Below are 21,582 nucleotides of genomic sequence, written 5' to 3' on the forward strand. Positions count from 1 at the left end.
GGATGCGCCGTTTTTACTGTACGCCGCTCAATGTCGCAAGGAGTGACAGATGAAATCCTGACGTATCTGTCGGTGCAAAACTCATGCACTTCTGGAGTTATGTTGAAAGCATGATTCCACTCCTGCAATGCATGGGGGAGACTTAGGCAGATTGAACTGCTTCACCCTTGTGCTATGAGGCAGGTGGAAGGTTTTGACGCAGTGGCGTCCTAGAAGTGACGCAGTGAAATATGATAGATTTCACTGCACCACTTCTACGAGGCTTTCATTTGGGGGAATGCCCACCCAGCATATATTATACCTGATGCAAGTATGATGTGGGGGGGAAACAACAATTACAACACAGCCATTACAACGCACTACCTTTACAACACAGTTATTACAACGCAACATCATTTGCATCGCATGCCATTACAACGCAGCCATTACAACGCATGTCACTACAACACATGCCATTACAACGCATGCCACTACAATGCATGCCATCACAACACATTATAAGGTAAGTAATGGGAAATAGTAATTTTTACCCCTACACTATCCAACACTTACACTACGGTTGCCCTAAAAGTATTATGCATTGTAATGGTATGCATTCTAATGGTATGCGTTGTAATGGAATGCATTGTAAGTGTATTTTCTAAAAATGCGTTGTGATGGTGTGCATTGTAAAATCATGCGTTGTAATGGATCTCTTGATTTAAAAACTGCATTGTAAAGGCATGCGTTTTAAAAGTTTGCATTGTAACGTGTCCTATTCGAAGCGGAGTTTACAAGGTGACGCATCTGCCTAGATGCATCACTTTGTAAATATGGCAGCGTGGAGCATTGTTTACCATTATGCTGTGTCACGAAATGATGCAACGGTGGCACAAAAGTGTCACAAGGGGCTAAAAAAAGTCCCTAAGTACAGCATCTATTAAATTAAGAGTATTGGTATTAAATGGGTTCTATAACTACCACCTGTTACCCTGAAGCATGCATAAGACTATGGTATTAAACATATATTGTATCATAATCTATGTATCATTATGTCAGTAAGCTAAAAATTAGAATTGCCATGGTAATTGAAAGTTCCTTTACATAGTTTCATGCTTTCCCTATAGAATGGATAATAACATATTGAAACAGTCTTTTCAACATGTTTTACCACACTGCCTTCCACAGATTGAACCTACAAGAAAATGAATGTGTTAAAAGGCTAGGAAGAACACAGCTTAGACAATTTGCACTTGATTTTCAATTATGCAAACCATTCAGAATGAGGCTCAAAGAAGGCCTGGAAAAAAACACCTCTTATAGTACCTTTCTATATAAAGTAGTTCTTTCTTTCATTTCAGATTCTGCTTTGATCTCCTCCATTGACAATGTCTTCTTCCAACACCACCATCAAGGTTACAGAATTTGTTCTCCTCTGCTTCCCAGGAGACTGGAGCTGGTGGAAAGGTCTTCTCTCTGCCATTCTTCTAATCCTGCTTCTCGTTGCCTTATCTGCCAACTTGATTTTAGTATCGATAATCTGGATTGAACATCAACTCCATACCCCTATGTGTTATTTATTTGTTGCCCTCTCCTCTCTGGACTTTGCTTTGAGCATTTACGTAATTCCTCCAGTTTTAAACAACATGTGGCTTGATTCAAAGGCTGTTAGGCCTACAACCTGCTTCATTCAAATCTTCTTTATTCCTACCATCGTTTCGACTCAGTCTTCTATTTTCATGGTGATGGCGCATGACCGCTATGTCGCCATATGCAAACCGTTCCAGTACCCCATAATCATTAACAACCAGTACCTGTTGAAAGCAGTACTTTTTGCTTTGATCAAGGGCTTTGTTCTGTGCATGCCTGAGCCTATTCTCATAGCACGGCTCAATTACTGTGCTGACAATGTACTTCATCATTGCTACTGCGATTTGTCCATCGCAAGTCTTGCGTGTGATCACAACCCAGTAATTGACCTTTATGTTGTTGTGTCAACCTGGTTCTCCATCGGATTTGATATAGGTTTCATTTTCTTTTCCTACACCATGATCATCCACACTGTACTCAAGCTCCGGTCCAGCAGAGAAATGTCCAAGGCATTTGGTACTTGTGCTTCACATCTAATACTCATTTCCTATTACTATTCTTCACTAACTGTTTTGGTGATCGCAAATGCAATGGGAGAGGTTATACCAACTGATGTACATACTCTGATGGCCATCCTGTATTCCCTCATTCCACCTGTCATAAACCCATTGGTTTATGGGCTGAGAACCAAACAAATCAAGGAAAAAGTTGTATGTATACTTCAAAAATGTAACTGCAAATCATGGGGTATGGCGTAAATGTTTCCTATTGTATAAACCACACATTTTCTATTGCATGTAATGTTGAACAATATCTGCTTCTATTGAGCAACATTGCATAACAACAATTCCACATGATATTAAGACCGTGGACAAACTGCGAGACAGGTGACACATCAGTGCAGCACAGTAAGGGGCTCATGTAAAGGAAATGGCGCAGAGCGGCGCTACGGCAAATTTTTTAGCTTCATGCTGCACCATTCCCAAAACACAGGGATGCGCAGTATTCATAAGACGACCGTGCACCCCTGAGTTTTCCCTAGCACTTGCACTAAAAATCGCTGCCAACACAGACACCCTTGAGCCATAGTGCAAGGGTGCCTGCATTGCAGGGATGATTGTTTATGTGCAGGAAAGTGTCCCTTCCTGCAGATAAGCAATCAATAATGGTAATTTGCTACTTCTATGTGTGCTACAGAACGAAGAATGCAGCACACATAGAAGTAGCAAATTGCCATTATTGATTGATTGATTGAAAAGTAGTTCTCCTCGTTGTGCTAATCTAACACCTGCTTTTTCATGGTGTTAGTTTTTGGTGCCGCCTCAGATTTACACATCCTTGCAAATCTGGTGCAGCTTCAAAAAGCAATGGGTGTTGCCCTGGAATGCCCATAGCAGCACACATTGCGCGCCCTTTCCATGGAGATATCTGTGTGAAGGGTGCTATATTTACAAAGCGGACTTAAGCATTAATGCACTTTATAAATCGGGAGCAGAGCATTGCGCCACCGGAACATCTGTAAAAGTGACAACCAGTGGCGCAAGTCCCTTGTAAATATGCCCCTATGTTCAAGGTAAAAGAACACCATAAAAATATATCTCTGTATGTTGAAGTAAAAGGAATAGTACTGCTACTAAAGTCTAGAGTGACACATCAATAAACATGCATCCCAAGTGCAGATTCAGTGTTACAGCTTCACTCATTCTGGCAGTTGAGTGTTGTTCATATTTCTCTGACTCAGCCCTTGATTACATTCCTGGCTTTTGCTCCTCTGCTTGACCAAGGTAATTATTCTGCTGCCAGTTGGATGATCAAAGTCCTCACTGCACAGTAACAACATTTGTTATTGATTGGGCCAGACCCAGACAAAGGAAAGGGTGCAGATGGAATCTTTATGTGATAATTACTTTTTACACTGAACAACACTTATAACAATGAGCACACAGGGTAGAAGGCCAGACCTCAGTATATTCTCACAGGAGGGAATTCTGTTTGAGGCTTTGGAAGGAAGGACACAGGCAACTGTGTCAGTTAGAGGCATGATTTCAGGCACTGAGAGAGGTCTACAACAGATTGAATTCCGGAGGTCAGGAGGGTTGGGACAGGGGGTGGAGGGATGATGCCTTATCCTAAGATTAGACAGAGGAGCATACTTTCTGCAAGGAAGCAAAGAGACCCAGGACATAAAGAGTAAAGGCATGGAGGCTATTCTGTCTGGAAGGCTATGGGGTGACACTGAAGGTATCCAGAGGTTGAGAAAAACACCAGGACAGAAGACAGTTCCGGGTTACAGAACTACAGTGCTGAAAAGGCAAGCTCCCAAAGGAATATTACATTTAGGGAGAAGGAAGATTAAAGCAATGCCGGTGGCTAGAGCCTACCACTGGAAGCTAAACAAGTCCTCCCTGTTCAAAATGGCCAAACAGAGCTCAATAAAAACAGGGGAGAAGTTTAGTTGCTTGAGGGGACTGGCTGAGCTGGGGCACATGTGGCATCCCCTTTCTTCAGCTTCAATGGCTCCCGACGGCCTCCAACTTTATTGGGACCAAAAGGCAGAAAAATGTGTAGGGGTGCACATGTGTTCCTCCTTTTGATCCCACAATTTCCCCAAGAAACTGCATAGTCATGGGACTGAGGCTGAACACGACTTGAAGGCCCGCCAGTTCATTCTTACATTATAGGATCACCAGGTGGGCTAGGCCCTTGGGATCATTGTCACATAGGCAACAGGAGCCCCTGGACCAAAGAAGAACAGGCTGTGATGTGGTTCAGGAAAGAGAAGAATGCCAGCACTTAAGCAGTGTTGGATGGGTAGGAAGATGGCTTGGGGCACAAATGACTGGGCTCCAAAGTGTCCCTGCTGTAAAGCATGACTGCACTAGGAAACCAGAAAGAAGAATACAAAATAAAAATGTATTCTGGGTCTAGGCCTATGAGCCAAAATGAACAGCCTTGGGCAAAAAGAGCATGTTTTATCATTGCCCCGAAAGGGTAACCATCATTGAGAACAAGATGTTTTGTGGGCAGGTATGGATGCAGCAGCCCCGGCATGCTATTTTGGAAACCTCATCCAATATCTTCCAGGTCCTAGAATGCATGACCTGGAGAGGCTGTTCTAATGTATTCACATGCAGTCTTGGAGATGGTGCATTCAACCTAAAAGCTCCAGGGCCCGATTCACAGAACTAACTTAAGGCAAAATCCTAAACTTACTACTTTTGGTATTCACAGAAGTTAGGATTTTGTCTTAAGTTTGTCTTGAGACAAACTTAAGACAGACTTAAGACAGACTTAAGACAGATTTAAGACAGACTTAAGACAGACTTAAGTTAGGATTTTGCCTTCAGTTTGTCTTAAGTTTGTCTTAAGACTGTCTTAAGTTTGTCTTAAGTCTGTCATAAGTTTGTCTTAAGTCTGTCTTAAGTCTGTCTGAAGTCTGTCTTAAGTCTGTCCTAAGTCTGTCTTAAGTTTGTCTTAAGACAAATTAAGACAAAATCCTAACTTCTGTGAATACCAAAAGTAGTAAGTTTAGGATTTTGTCTTAAGTTAGTTCTGTGAATCGGGCCCTGGAGCTTTTAGGTTGAATGCACCATCTCCAAGACTGCATGTGAATACATTAGAACAGCCTCTCCAGGTCATGCATTCTAGGACCTGGAAGATATTGGATGAGGTTTCCAAAATAGCATGCCGGGGCTGCTGCATCCATACCTGCCGGTTTGAATCTTTAAATGTGTTATTAAAACAGTGTACAAGTGGATGTATTAATGAAAGACACTGAAATGCTTTAATGACAATGACAAAGTTTACAGTGAATCAGAACATGTCATAATAATTGTCATTCTTAGATGGCACCATCCTCAGTGATTTTTGGGCATTCCATTGCTATATTATGGTAAATGTTTCTGCTTGTTTAAATTTGGTGAAATCCAGACAGACACCAGACCTTCCTTTTAATAACTACACTCACATTAATGTTTTTAATATATGTGGGGTGAAACTGATTTGTGGGGTGAGGGTTTGCTAGGGGTGTTAACTGTTCAGAGAGTGTCGCCTACCATTATGTATATATCTGTAAATTAATTTCTAGTATTCATTAGTGTGTGTGTATATTAAAGTAACTTTTCTTTTTATAAGTAAATGCAGTGGCTGGACAATGATTTATTTTTTGTTGTTTGTTGCATGCCTGTGGTCATGGGTACTAGTTCCCACCACCTCCTCTTAGTAGGTCTTGGAATGCTCTTCCTTCCAACCCTGAGTAAGTCATGTGATATAACGGAGTACTTGGTTCCCTGTTGATGGAAGGTTGTGGACATATTATTTGTGAAAGACTGTTGCACACTCTCTGACTTTCCAGCCTCTAACCAGACACTAGAGATTTCTACAGGATTTGATGATATGTCGAGGTCAGGAAATTCCCATTTCTGACTCCTCTCTCTGGCTCTCACAGGTGTTAAAGTCTATGGTTTCTGACATCACAATTGCAATACATCAAACAACTACTCTCCCTCCCACACTTTATTTGATGGGATCATCCGGTGAATAATATGACAGTACTTCTCAAAACCTAATGAGATATCATCAGATAGAGAATCATTTTAGAATTCCTTTTGCTGGTGTTGAATAGAAACATGAGAAAGAGTAAAGAAAACTGATGTTTATCCTCTACACCACATGGCACCTTTAACACAATCCTACAACCAACCTCTTTATGAGCAAGTCCCTATTGTGTGCATGGCGCTTTGTACCACCACACATACATGCTGATGGTATCTCAGCAGTGGACTTCACTCCCACATCTCCCAGAGAAATATTGACATGTGCCATCTCATCAGGTATGTCCTTGCTTTATTCCAGTTAGTATGGACCACTATGCAATTTGATGGTCCATGAACATAAGGAGGTACGCTAAAAAATGTGGTATTGATTGATACTGCAGATTTCTATGGGTATCAGAAGGCATTGTGAGCACTTATAGACTGATTTTTGTTCTAGGATAAATATAGTTATTTATTCTCTAATCATTTTGAAGAATAAGTATGTGTATATCAGTAGAACACATACACCAATATTAATGATGAATATTAAATATTTTCAACTATATTTAATGCTTATGGTGTGTAGTATAATGGTAAATGCTGAAGTCGAAAATGTAATTCTAACATATTTTTCAAATAATATGACATGCATTTTTTATACTTGGTTATTTATTCTGAGCACAGGCATATATGTTATACAGTAAAAAATTACGCATTGCTTAGGAATTCATTTACTAATTTTCGATATTCATGTTTGTAAACCACAGGATAAATCCTCATCTAATGTGGTGAAGCATTTTCTGTCCTATTGTTGTGGGGATTCTGCACACACACAGAACTATGCATGGGAAAACAGAACCTGGGTGTATAGGAGTTGTACCTTCCTACCACCTTAGTATCCAAAATCCTAAAACCGACTAGCTACAGTGTCTCATTCGTACTATGACAAAATCACAACGCTACAAATGATTAGACAATCCAGTACACACCACTCCCGACTCTCTCAGGAATCGTGGTAGCTAAACAAACCCTTTTGCTCACTCACTCGTACTTGTCCACAATAAGGATAGTCAGAGTCACTGTATTGTTCAAACTGTTTATTTTAACTATCGTGGTCTATAATGCAGTATACGAGCGACTACCAGCAGCAAAATGCATAAACCTAGCACTGTTACCATTGTTACAATACCATAGGGAAGTTTTTATATATAGACAGTGGAAAAAGAACTATAAGGCCTAACCACCCTCCCATTGGTAAGCTGAGGTTTATTATATAAAGGAATATCTCTGGGCTTTGTTAGCAGACCCCATACCTTAGAGCCTAGATGGTAGCTTTACATCATAGGAACAGCATAGCTCTTCTCCAAGGAAAGGTTTCCCTCCAAGTTTGTGTGAACAACATGTAACTCTGTAATATCAAAGCATGAGCTCTCTAGCAGAGCAGCTGTGTGTAGCATGTTTTGTCTAGGTAATAGGAACTGACCAGAACAGAATAACAAGCGGCATGTTTTTCGACCTTGCACATCGTATACAGACGAAACTGCAAGAACAGCAGAAAACTGGAAAGCAGACCGTTCTCATGTAAAAGACACAAACAGAGTCATGTAGTAATGTGCGCAAAAGCAGCATCATGGCAGCAGAGGTCATGCTAACTTAGCAATGTCGAGAATGACCATAAAGGCCATATAACACCATCACGTGTGGCACTCGTAATTTCAAGGAACCTTCATGAGCTGAGTTGGGATTCTCTGGGCTCACAAGGAAAAGAAAGTGAGATAAAAAGAGATGCAAGACTGTTGAAGGAAAAACAACATCAGAAATTCGACTGACAAAGTCATTACCTGCAGTGGTGAAGTTGTCATAGGCATCAGTGCAAGCAAGGGAATGGACCTTCTGGCTGCAGATTAACTGTGAAATAAAACAATAATTGGGGTTCAGCAGACCCCTTAGGCCTGTGGACCCCAGGACTTCTGCACCTGCAGCATGAATGAAAGCCACACCCCTGATTGGCTGTGTTGTTCTTGAAAAAAATGCTTCAAAACAGCATTGATGAAATTATTTTATTTATTAGAAATTACTACATGGCTAATGGGCCTCCGTCATATGAATAAATAGGCTAAGAGCCCGATTCACAAAGGTAAGTAGACCAAAAGTCTAACTTAGACCAAAAGTCTAACTTTACTTCTTCTCAGGTATTCTCAAAGGTAACTTAGATCAAAGGTCTATCTTTACTACTTTTTGTTATTCAGAAAGGTAACGTTAAATCAAAAGTCTAATTTACACCTAAAGTCTAACTTTTCTACTTCTCAGGTATTCACAAAGGTAAAGTTATAGCAAAAGTCTAACTTAGACCAAAATTCTAATTGTATTACTTCTCAGGTATTCACAAAGGTAAAGTTATAATAAAAAGTCTAACTTAGACCAAAAGTCCAACTTCACTTCTTCTCAGTTATTCACAAAGCTTTGGTTAGACCTAAAATCAAACGTAGATCAAAATTCTAACTGTTCTTCTTTTTGGTATTTACAGACATAAAGTTAGACCACAAGTCTAACTTAGTCCAAAAGTCTAACTTTACTCGTAGCAACTTACATTTGTTAATACCGAAAAGTTGTAAAGTTTGCCTTTTGGTCTAACTTTACCTTTGTGAATCGGGCCCTAAAATTGCATTCAAAATATATAATTAAATGAAAGTTAAACAGCCTTTATTAAATGGCCACCAACAGACAAAAAGCAAATCGAAACATTTTGAAGGCAGGATTCCTGCATCATGAATAATATACATTTTGTACAATTAAATGCACTTGAGAGTTTAGTTCAGTATTGCTTTAATTATATATTAATCTGTTTTAAGAACCGTAGCTTGTAGAATAATGTTGATCGAAATATATCAGTGATTGTCATGTCTGCTCTGGTGAAAATATGATATCTATACTTCATAATTGACTTTGCTTGCTGATTAAACAAGACATGGCTCAGCATGTAAATAGAACTGTTACTATTTCATGGTGAGAAAGTGGGTTTTAATCTATTGTTTTTATTTCTAACAAAGATGGAGTTCACAGGACTGTTACTACTTAATCTTTTTATACTCTCTAGAGGGGTCAGTTTCTATTTGACATAATAGACTGTTCTATGGGAAGTGGCCATTTATCCCTCCGCTGGTCAAATGATAACAAATGGTGCCTGTATATGTAGCTGGAAAATTCACTGTGTATGTGACTGCTGACTAAATAGCAGAGCTTATGAATTATTAGACTGGGACGGGATAAATATTGTGAAGGAAGTCCTTATTTTGCAAGGCTAAGGGGTCTGACTATTAGCTTTGCCAATGCTTTTTTTGGTGGTATAGTTTGTTATTATTGTATTGTTACACGAAAGCAACATGCTGGGTATGTCGGAGACATGTCTAATAATGAGAAGGAAAGAGCAGCTCCCCTTACAGGCACAGATAAAAAGGTTTATCTGTTTCTGAAATTCACATTTCCTCAGTAACCACAGCAACAACAGCCTATTGACTATGGCCTTCTGAATGGCTCTTCCTTGGACGTGGAGGCTGACAATGACTCACAGCCATTGAGATCTCCGACATTATTTTAATCCTACAAATATCAATATACACATAAATAGGAGATTTATTATTGATTTTAAAAAATATTGCCCTCCCCCTGCTTAACTATTAAAATCACTAATATGAAGCACACTAATATTGTTTACAAAAATTCTTTTTTTACATACATGAGAAACACTAAAAATAACAAAAATATTGATTGACACAAAATCAATCACCTTATAACTAACATAACTAATGAATCCTTAAAAAATAATCCAAAAGCAATTTTAATAATTAAAGGAAACCCAACACTTATAATAAACAGTTATAATACATATATATATATATATATATATTACATTTATCAAAAATTAAAGAAACACCTCCAAACTCATATACCTAAAACACATATATTTAAAAACTAATGAAGCAATTATTATTAATTATGAACATCTATCTATCTATCTATCTATCTATCTATCTATCTATCTATCTATCTATCTATCTATCTATCTATCTATCTATCTATCTATCTATCTATCTATCTATCTATCTATCTATCTATCTATCTATCTATCTATCTATCTATCTATCTATCTATCTGTCTGTCTGTCTGCCTGTCTGTCTGTCTGTCTGTCTGTCACTGGGAGAGTCAGGAGAACCAATTTGAGAAACGCTCCTGCTCATGAGCACCTCCCTCCTTCTGCATGTCTATTTGTAAATGGTGCAGTGTTTAGATGGCAAGAGTCAATGTCCTGTTATCTAGGTTGTTCCCTGGGATAAACGTGCAGCAGGATGCACAAATCTTGGTGCACATCCCTGCCTTTATCGCGGCCATTAAGCCTTACACATACCGATGCTGCATCACCATGAGGCAGATTCCTCTCAATTTTTCCTTGATTGAATTAAGGCCGAGCTCTGTGCTGTTCGTCAAGTCCCACCTGGTGATTTGTAACTAGCGGGCATTAGCTTTTGTCTGCACAGTGATGAAGGGTATAGACCCTCCTGCTGATAGTTGTGTGCATGAGAACAGTCAGAAATGTTCAGGAATGTTCTTGTACTGAGCCCAGACAAAATATTCTGTAGTTCTTTTTTCACAAGCCCTATGCAGCAAGGTTATCTTCTTACTTAGCGGGTGCTGGTACAAATTCAATAGTTCTTCACCAGGAATAACCATTGTTGGATGTGTATGGTGCTTTGACATTTGGTTCAGGTGTTGATGTGGCAGCTGCAAGGTGGTGGACTTGGTGGTTCAATTGTAGACCTGTTGGATAAAAGCTTAGTTCATTTTGGTAATTCAGTAAACTTTGCATGTGCAGTTGTTAATGATTTTTATTCAAGACCCTTATAGGGTGCCCTCTACACTTACACACACATTTATGCAATTTTACTGAGGAACTAGAAGGTGGCCCGGTCTTGGTATCTTTTTTAATAATTAAAACTTAATGGTGTCTTATAGGGAATTGGACAAATGAATCTTTTTTTTGTATGATCCGTTGAGGCCTCCCCCCCCATTTTCTTCAAACCTAACTGGGTACTTCAATTAGTGTGAAATGTTTATGGAGTGGTCTTGATCATGAGGGTAGATTGAATCAGTTTTTGGCTAGGGTTTTATGGCTGCCGCCAGTTTTCCAAGAACACGTCTCTCCTGGTGTGTGCATGGTGGTGCCATTTGATTTGATTTGATTTAAAAATTTATAAAGCGCACGTATGCCCATTGGCGTTTTGGCGCTACCTTTGGTGTGCACTGCATCTCTCTACCTACACATGTGTGGGAGTGTGCTATGAAGGGGTGTGCTGATGTTAAGTATTGTTGGTGGTTTGCAATGTGCCCTGAGATCATGTGTGTGTATCTCTTAGTTCCCAGCATGTGATGTGCAATATGACTCTCACTTCTCGCGCCAGCTATCTTGACTCCACCCATTCTCTAGAGTCTTCTTTTTTGGCTAATTTAGGGCTTCTCTTGTTGCGTTTTTGGCTTTTCCCCTAGGTATTGCACAATTTGCTACCTTATTCACCTGGAGGTGAGGAGGGTCATAAAGTTGTTCCGCGGCCCCCATATACCCCTGATTATGCTGTCTTCAGGTGTCCAAGGTCGGGGTTGGCTGCTTTTTTCCTGGATGGTGTCTTGGTGCATTGGATAGTTGCTAGACCTGATACGAAGATGTATACATTCAGCATTCTACTCTTAGCTGGAGCTGTGATGGACACTGGTGATTTCTCTCTCCCAGGCACTCCCTTTCCATCAGACCAAGTCCTGCTTCCTTTCAGTGCATTTGGACCTGCTGTTCCTGAATTGTGGCTAGGCACTTAGAATGAGCGGGCATGCTTCTGTCGCAATTTTGGAGGGGCATTGTACGGTGGCCAGACATTGGAGATTTGGAAGACATGAGAGGAAAAAGAAAGCAGATTGAAGAATTTGGAGAGTCCAGGTCTAAGGTCAAGAACACTCACCAAAATCTTTCTAGTTAATATGAGGATGGACCGGGATTGCCCTAGCAGCTCTGGGACACCTGGCTACTCTGGCAAAGCTCCTGACTGACTTGACACCATGTGGACAGCTCACAACTTCTTGGTTCTTGTGCATATGCTGTGGAGATTGTGGGGGCATCACTATCCCAGGCCTACAGGAATCCTGCATCCTGCCACTGAAGGGCATCTTTATTTTAGAACTGAAAAAGGGGGGCCTCCATTGAGAGGAGACTTCTGGTTTTTGGAGGCACTCTTGGGACCACACACCATAAAGAAAATGTTGATCCCAAGCTGGGTGCCCAAGAAAGGGGACCTTTCAATTTGGTAATTGGAACTCGTCCTCAACTTTGGAAATAGGGAGCTGGGTGCCTGGGTTTTAAGTACTTTGTCTGGGATTTGCCCTACCCCCTTGTCTGACTGCCCTTTCCCTGGGGTGAGGCCACCCATCCCTGCCCTAGGGGATCAGCAACGAAGTGGGGCATTGGCTCCAGCGGGCGACCCTGATGACAAGTTTAGTGAAGATACCTTTTGACATGGGCATATACTGCAGCACTGAATCCCTTAACACAAGTAGAAAGTTGTATTACCAATGTTGTCTCATTGATCCTTCTTTTGGCTTGGTGCAATTTTTGGGGGATGTGAATGGGTGGTTTTATCTTGCTGCATATTTAGACTTTGTGTTTGTTCGAATGCATTACTTTCCCAGACAGTTCCCCCTTGTTGCCAAGGTTGTGGTCTTGGTACCTGTTGGGCCAATTTCCCTGTCTATGGTTGTTGTTGCAAGTGTTTTTCCAATTGCCTGATCCCTGCTGCAGGGCACAATGGCTGACTGACTTCCCTGTGGCTGAATGTAAGGTGCATTCTGGTTTCCCTGTGCTTGGCTTTGTGGGCGAATGTTCATGAGGGTTTTTCAGCGGTTGGCCCTGGCCCATCGATCTTTGTTCGTGTTTTACTTTTAACTGGCAGGTAGCCAATTCTGTGATAATAGTTGCATTCCCTAAGGTCTAATTACAGCCAAACTCCCTATACTCTGCAGCAATAGCTAGGTCGAAATCCTCTGGAGTTTTGTGTTAGATCTCTCTTTAAGGCTGGTATAATTTGCCACTTTGTGGCCAGTGTGAACCCGACGAGTACAGTCTTTTTCAATTAGTGTTAGATCAATTTAGCAGTGTCTGTCTGGGCTTTATCCTATTTTCTTTAATGTTTTCTTTTCTATTTTTGTGGTAATGTAGTACATGAGCTTGTATCTCCCTCAAGGGGTTGGTGTTTAAGCCAACCCTGCTGTTCAGTCCACTTTGTATCTCGGTACGAGGAACCTTTTTGAGTATATTGTAAAAGAATGCAACTTATGGGCCTGTATCAATTCACAGCTGCCCTGTTTCCTGTCCCCCTCCTACATCTGGGAAATCAGGGAACATTTCCTTCAGGGCTCTCCAGATTTGGTGCTTGTATGAATTGAATGTGGCCCTGCCATGCTCTGTGTCTGTCAGCGCAATCGCCGGAATGTGAACATGGGAAAACACCATGTTAGTCTGCTCTCTGATGAGAGTAATTAGCAGACTTTTTATATTGCTACGTTTATTCCTGCAGTGTTCTTCTCAAAGCATGAAATCTGTTGCCCTGCTACATCCAGCAATGTCAGTAACTTTGTCCTTAACACCACTTCATCCATCTAAGCCTATGGCACATTGATGGTCTCCGACATGCCCTTCTGAAGTAACGGGTATATTCTTATTTAAGGTATCTCTACGTGGTTTCTCCCTAACATGGTGTTCCAATCTTTTTAAGCATTCCTGCATGTAAGGGAAGATCCACTTGGGATCACCTCCCCCATGTCAGATGCAATCTTCTGCTATAGCCATGTCATCTGTTTCAAAAGATCCCTCCTCTGGTCAAGGTCTATCTTACTGTTCTTTACCCTCGGTCCGTAGGCTAGAAGATGGCAGAATGGCCGCACAAAGATCTTTCCTGCCTCTATGGCAACTATCTCCCTTGGCGTCAGTCTGTCCTTCCTATGCGTTCAGGTGGAGCAGCGTATGTCCTCCTTGCTACTTTCTTTGTGTGCGCACAAAGGTGCTATCTTGTTTTTCCTCCTTCTTGTTTGGGTCAGCACCAGGCTGCCTTGGTCTCTTATTTCCAGGTCAGCCCCTTTCCTATGTTGAATGATGGATGAGGGTTAGATCCTTACCGAAGGCCTCTCATATAATTCTACCTCCAATTCTTCCTTGATTGGTGCCCCGTACCTACCCCCACTTTCCTTATGTGGGTGTGCACTACTCTGCTTTCTCACTGGGTTTCCTGGGCAAGACTATTTCTCTCTCTCCTTAGCTCAAGACCTGGCTCTTCAGCTGAACAGAGGTAACTGATATGAGCAATTCCATGCCTGCATATAGTGGGGGAGATGCTGAGGATTCGCTTGCTAAATGTAATGTAATATTACTGATCTGGGCCCCTTGAATATGGCCAATATTACTAATAATGCCTCTCTTTGTCTTTCGTTTGACCTGTATATTTGGTTAGTATGTGTGTTCTCATATGTTCGATCGCATTAGTTCCACGGTTTGTCCAGGTATATGTGTTTGTCTTTGTGTGTGCATGCCATTCTTGGCAAAAATGATTACATATTTTAGCCTGTGTGGGGAACCTGGTTTGCATTGGCTTTACTCGTGACTCCATGGTAAGTCTTGTAGTTTTAGAGGACAAAGTACACCGCAGCTTCTTTTTGGGGAAACTTTGATATTGATCTAGTTGTGGGCAAAATGCATGTGGTATACTTCTTGTAATTACGTTGCTATGATTTCAGCTCTCTCTACGATGCATCGAAAATACAATATGAAAATTGCATCAACACAATGAACAATTCGTGTGAAGGGTTGCAACATAGATAAAAAGTGCAATTGTCTATAAAAACAATATCTGAATGACATTGAATTTTGGCGTCAAATACAGTGTGTGAGAATTAGCAGCACCCCCACAAGAGACTTTGAATCATCATCAAAAAAAACAATACTTAGGATAAAATACAGTTTGCAATAATTAATATCACCATAACATCATAAACACATTATATCAATCTGGGACTGAGTGAGCCTGATAGTCTGCCCATATCAGCTCCAGGGACAAAGGTTATAACAATACTTTGTGGAAAAGGACTATAGCTCGAGAACGACAGGCCCCTCTTAGCCATACACAAGTTTCCCAGGTCCATACCAGTTTTCCTAAATATCCTAATCGCACCCTATATCACACCCAGGGGCCAGGCATACCATCTCTATCACCAACACCTCTCACTCCTTCTCTCAGATACCAATGGTGTTAAGAAACCAGAGTTACTGGGAAATCCGTTTAGAATAAAAAATAAAACTGAGGAGCAAACTCTGCCCAATCAGGATAGCTTTGTCCATATACCATCCTGGGAGCCAGAGAGGGATGTACAATAAATATTCACCTTTCCTAGCACGCTGACCATCAAAAAAGGTGACTTCCGTGAGATTGCCCCCGAGGCTGACTCATGGCTACTTACCTAGGACATATATAATTTGTAATATGCCATATTTCTGTCAATGGAAGGGTGCTCAGTTTATCTTTTTATGTTACTCCCTAGTTTGCCATGCATCATAATGCTTTACTAAGGTTTTGATATAGTCTCTTACCCTCTGTGATGGCTGCTTCAGGACTGATCTCTCACCTGCAGATCCAGAGAACTTCCAATCAATTGCGATGGCCACTCACCTTCTTTGATGCTCAAATATGAATACATCCGGGCGGGGTCTCCTTCCTTTGGCTGCAGCCGGGTTCGATTCCCACTCAGCTCAGATGGTGACTCGCACAAATGTTGCTTGAACATGAAATACCTTGAATAAACAAGAGACAAAAGGCGTTTTGCCAAATAGGAACAGTTTGTTTAATTAAACAGTTCTGACAGAAGAACAATTAAAGGCATAGAGTCTGAGGACTCTCTCATCTTACAATCGATCTGAAATGGGTTTTAAACAATTCATTGAATGATATAAACAGTTCCAGCAATCGTTTTTCAGTAAGGCATGTGAACTGCTGTCTTTGGATTCATAAATTAATGTATTTGATAGGGAATCCAAGTGGGCCTTGACCTTGCGTGGATACAGTGCAGCGAGTGGGTAACTTGTCCAGATGTCGGGTGTGGGAAGCAGGAGATCACTGCATTTATGGTATGGTCTGTGTCCCGATAGGCCACATGTTTCTAACTTCACGTGGCATCTGACTTTATTGTGTTTTGGGAGTGTGTGTCCCCTCTCGCCATGTGTGCATTATTGAGGCCAATTTCCTAAGACCATTGTGGTGTCGCTGTACCTATCTGTGGGACTGATCTGAGATTTACTGTTCTTGCGTTTGTCGGCTGGCTACATGACACTCCTCCTGTGATCTATCATTCAGTGACCTCAGGCCTGGGACTCAGAACACCTGCCTAACTAAGTATTTCTGAGTCAGGGTTGACCTAGAGCTCATGACAGTCAAATCTGTTAAGAGAGAGCCGATTTTGGTTTTATACATGAATTTATCGTTATTCATACTGACTTTGATTTGCCAATGTTAACAAACCCTTCAAAAAGGAAAAACTGACTCCAGAGAAAAAACCTTCAGGCTGGCCAGATGGGAAAACAGGATTGGAAGCCGGAGGACTTGAGTTTATGGAGTCCTCAGAAACCAAGAGCGAGCAATGGATAGAAAAGAATTACGATGCAACTGGACTTTCTGATGGAACTCTTTATAGTGCAAAAACTGAAAAGGATTTAATGTAAAAAAAATCACAATCTTAACAAGAATACCTAGTAACCAAAAAAGAACGAATTTTTGTGACTAGCCTAAAAAAAATTCAAGTAGAATTAACTAAACTTGATTTCTTATTCATTTCCTCTTCCTGCATGCTGCGTATAGAAGGAGCCAGCATTCAGGAAGTGAATACATAATGCTCTAGCGCACTTGAAATGCACTCAAGGTAAAAATGGCACCGGGTGAGAACACCAGGTCCCCACTAAGGAAGACAGCAAGTTGCAGCCGCAGTTATCACTCATGGCGCAAAGGTAAAGAGAAACTCCATACAAGTACCAGGCAGCTAGAGCGAGAGAGATATAGTGGAAAACTTGACTGAGATTACCAACCACTACTGAACTGGCAATATGGGATTGGAAATCTCAAATACAGTAGTCTGAGAGTTCTATTAACCTATAATAAGGGGTCACACAATATCATGTTGTACTGGTATATCCAAAAAATGGGAAGTTAACAAAGTGCAGGTAAAAATTCTCAGGTTGCAGAAAGAATATCTGAAGTCCGGGGACATTGAACAGAAATATTTGCTTTAGATAAAGAAACAAGAACATTGTGCTTTGGTTAACCCCTTTAGTGCTCATGACGGAATGGTTCTGTCATGAGCACAAGTTCTAGTGTGCTCATGACGGAACCATTCCGTCATGAGCACATGCTCAGGAAATCCCTCTGCTGCAGACAGTAGATGGATTTCCCTTTTTTTTTTGCCTTAGGAGGTGGGGAAAAGCTCCCCCAACCTCCCCAGGCTGATTTTTGGATTTCATTGAAATGATGATCCCAGGCTATCGTCATTACAATGAAATAAAAACTGAAACTTAGTTTCAGTTTCTAAGTTTTGGTGCTTGTGGGGCAATCTAATCCCCCCGAGCACTGAAAAGATGGGAGGGGTATCGTTGGAAAGGGGAGACTCTCCCCTTTCCAATGGTACCCTTCCCTAGTGCATCTCTGCTTGGGGATCCACCCACTAGCACCAGGGAGGGGGGATCGGCCCCTTTGGCAAGGGCCTTTGCTAGCCCTATTTTCTTTCGGACACAACAGTCTTTATGCCGCCCCTGGGGGGCAGATGGGTACAGTAGCCCCCAATCTGCCCCCGGGGGGGCAGAAAGCCCACTTAACACAAGGTTTTTTTTTTATTGACGTTGGGGTGGGGGCTGCCCAAAAAAGATCTTGGCAATGCCCCACCCCCCCACATAAATCTCAGTCTTTTGCCCCCGGGGAGACAAAAAGCCCAATAAAACCAGGGATTTTTTTTATTGACGTTGGGGTGGGGGCTGCCCAAAAAGGGCATGCCAATGCTCCCACCCCCCAGAAAAATGTCAGTTTTTCTGCCCCCCCAGGGGTCTACCGGGGCAGTAACCCCCAATCTGCCCCTGTGGGGGCAGAAAGCCCACTAGACACCAGGGATTTTTTTTATTGATGTTGGGGTGGGGGCTGCCCAAAAAGGGCATGGCAATGCCCCCCCACAGAAATGTCAGTCTTTCTGCCCCCCGGGGAAGCAGATAGGGGCATCAGCCTCCAATCTGCTCCCCGGTGGGGCAGAAAGCCCACTAAAAACCATTTTTTTTTTATTGAAGTTGGGGTGGGGGCTGCCCAAAAAGGGCATGCCAATGTTCCCCCACCAGAGAAATGTCAGTCTTTCTGCCCCCCCCCGGGGAAGACGAGGGCAGTAGCCCCCAATCTGCCCCCCAGGGGGGCAAAAAGCCCACTAGAAACCAGGGATTTTCTTTATTGATGCTGGGGGCGGGGCTGCCAAAAAAGGACATGACAATGCCCCCACACCCCCTCCAGAGAATTGTCAGTCTTTCTGCCGCCCAGGGGCAATCAGCCCCCGGGGGGGCAGAAAGCCCACTAGAAACCAGAGATTTGTTAAATTTTTTATCATGCCCATTCTGGGCAGCCCCCACCCCAAAAACAATTACCATAGTCTTTCTTCCCCTCCCCAGAGGCATATTGGGTCAATAGTCACTTATCTGCCCCCCCCTGGGGCAGAAAGCCCAATAGGCGCCAGCAATTACGCGGGCTTTTTTTATGCGTGGGGGGTTGCCCAGAATGGGCATACCAATGCCCCACCACCAAAAAAATAGCCACAGTCATTCTACCCCCCTTGGGGGCATTTAGGGGCAACTCTCTTCCCCCCCCGATTTCCACCCAGGGCTGCAGAAAGCCCACTAGGCACAGACTTGTTTTTAGCAATATGCCTACCTGTAGATTTTGGGCCCTAGCACAGCCGGCACATAGGGAAACCTAGCAAACCTGTACAATTTTGAAAACTAGACACCGAGGGAAATCCAGGATGGGGTGACTTGTGTGCCTCTCACCAGGTTCTATTACCCGGAATCCCTTGCCAACTTCAAACTTAGTTAAAAAACACTTTTTCCTCACAATTCTTTGATGGAAAGTTCTGGTATCTGCGTGGATTCACAAAATTCCACCCACCCCTCATTACCCAAAGTCTTCAGAGAAAAATGGCACCTCACTTGTGTGGGTAGGCCTTGTGCCCGCAACAGGAAATGGCCCAAAACGCAACATGGACACAACACATTTTCCCAGTGAGAAATCACCCTTTTTTGCAAAGTGCCTAGCTGTAGATTTTGAACCCTATCTCTGCCGGCACCTAGGAAAACCTAGCAAACCTATACATTTTTTAAACTAGACACCCAGGGAAATACAGGACGAGGTGACTTGTCTGGCTCGCACCAGGTTATGTTACCCAGAATCCTTTGCAAACCTAAAAATGTCTAAAACAAAACACATTTCCCTCATATTTCTGTGGTGGAAAGTTCTGGAATCCGTGTGGATCAACAAAATTCCACCAAGCCCTCATTCCCAAAGTCTTCTGAGAAAAATAGTACCTCTCTTGTGTGGGTGGGTCAAGCACCCGCGACAGGCAAGGGCCCAAAACCTATTGAGGCGACATCAAAATGACCTATCACAAAACAACATGGTTTTACAAGGGGGGTCCCATGAGTTTTTAGCCCCAGGCTTGTTGGCCACCTATGGAAATGTACCAAACCCACACATTTCTGAAAACTACACAGCGGGGGAGTCTAGCAAGGTATGGCTTGCATGGGTCCCCCAACATTTCCCTACCCAGAATCCCCTGCACACCTCACATTTTGTTGAAAAAATAACTTTTTTCTCACATTTCTGTATGGGAAAGTTGTAGGTTTACCGGGCTGACACAAATTTCCTACCACCCACCGTTCCCCCAGGTTTCCCAATAAAAATGGTACCTAACTTGTGTGGGTAGGCATAGTGGCTGCAACAGGAAATGGCCGAAATCGTACTGTGGAGACTTCAAAATGACCTATAACAAAACAACCTGGCTTTGGGAGGGCACCTGGGATTTTGGCCCTGGGCTCGCCGCCATCTACGGAAACCTACCAAACCCACACATTTCTGAAAACTAGACACCCTGGGGAGTCCAATGAGGTATGGCTTGTGTAGATCCCCTAAAGTTTCCCTACCTAGAAACCGCTGCAAACCTCAAATTTAGATGAAAAAAACCACATTTTCCACATTTTGTTGTGTGGAATCACAGTGGTGGCACAAATGTCCTACCCCACAGCGTTCTCCTTAGTGTCCCGAGTAAAATGATACCTCACTTGTGTGGGTGTCCAATGCAGAATTGGCTAAAAACGTATTTTTAAAAAAATGTACCGCTTAGAATTCTCGGTGCTATACCCTTATTCCCTATGTTTTGGGCTCTTTCCAGTCAAAGGCAGTTGCCCCACCCACACAAATGAGGTATAATTTTACTCGGGCGACTGGGGGGGAATGCTGTGGGGTAGGACATTTGTGCCGGCATGGTGATCCACCTAAACATATGTGGAAAATGTTTTTTTTTCAGCAAAAGTTTTGGTTTGCAGGGCATTCTGGGTAGGAAAGCATTGGGGGATCCACGCAAGCCATACCCTGGGTGTCTAGTTTTCAGAAATGTGTGGGTCTGGTAGTTTTCCAAGATGGCCGCCGAGACCTGGGCAAAAATCCAGGTCACCCCTCTTGCAAAACCAGGTTGTTTTTTGATAGCCCATTTTGATGTCTCCTCAGTACGTTTTGGGCCCTTGCTTGTCGGGGGTACTTGACCCCCCATGCAAGTGAGGTACCATTTTTATCGGGAGACCTGGGGGAACACTGGGTGGTAGAAAATTTGTGGGTCCACGTGGATTCCAGAACTTTCCCACACAGAAATTTGAGAACATTTTTTATTTATTCAGCTAAATTTGAGGTTTGCAGGAGATTCTGGGTAGGAGAATGTTGAGAGACCAATGCAATCCATATCTCACTGTACTCCCCGGGGTGTCTAGTTTCCAGAAATATGTGGGTTTGGTAGGTTTCCCTAGATGGCCGCCAAGTCCCGGGCCGAAAACTCATGGGACCCCACCTTGCAAAACCCGGTAGCTTTGTGATAGGTAATTTTGATGTCGCCTCAATAGGTTTTAAGCCCTTGTCTGTCGCGGGTACTTGACCCACTACTTGACCCACCCAGGTGCCAGCACAGCTAGGGTTCAAAAACTACAGCTAGGCACTTTGCAAAAAAAGGGTCATTTTTCACTGTGAAAATGTGGTGTGTCCATGTTGCGTTTTGTGCCGCTTCTGGTCGCGGGCACTAGGCCTACCCACACAAGTGAGGTACTATTTTTCTTGGA

General features: G+C 42.5%; 1 protein-coding gene across 1 annotated transcript; it reads left to right on the forward strand.

Annotated features, from left to right (window-relative positions):
- Positions 1-1,367: 1,367 nt before the first annotated feature.
- Positions 1,368-2,327, forward strand: LOC146806266 (olfactory receptor 56A5-like). Its single transcript, XM_085623920.1, has one exon. The coding sequence runs from the start codon at positions 1,368-1,370 to the stop codon at positions 2,325-2,327; it is 960 nt and encodes a 319-aa protein (XP_085480046.1).
- Positions 2,328-21,582: the final 19,255 nt, after the last annotated feature.

This window comes from Triturus cristatus, chromosome 8 (assembly GCF_964204655.1).
Source record: "Triturus cristatus chromosome 8, aTriCri1.1, whole genome shotgun sequence".
Classification (NCBI taxonomy): domain Eukaryota; kingdom Metazoa; phylum Chordata; class Amphibia; order Caudata; family Salamandridae; genus Triturus; species Triturus cristatus.

What these genes read in the sequence shown, in the direction of transcription:
- LOC146806266 (XM_085623920.1), top strand. Translation starts at nt 1,368, where the DNA reads ATGTCTTCTTCCAACACCACCATCAAGGTTACAGAATTTGTTCTCCTC.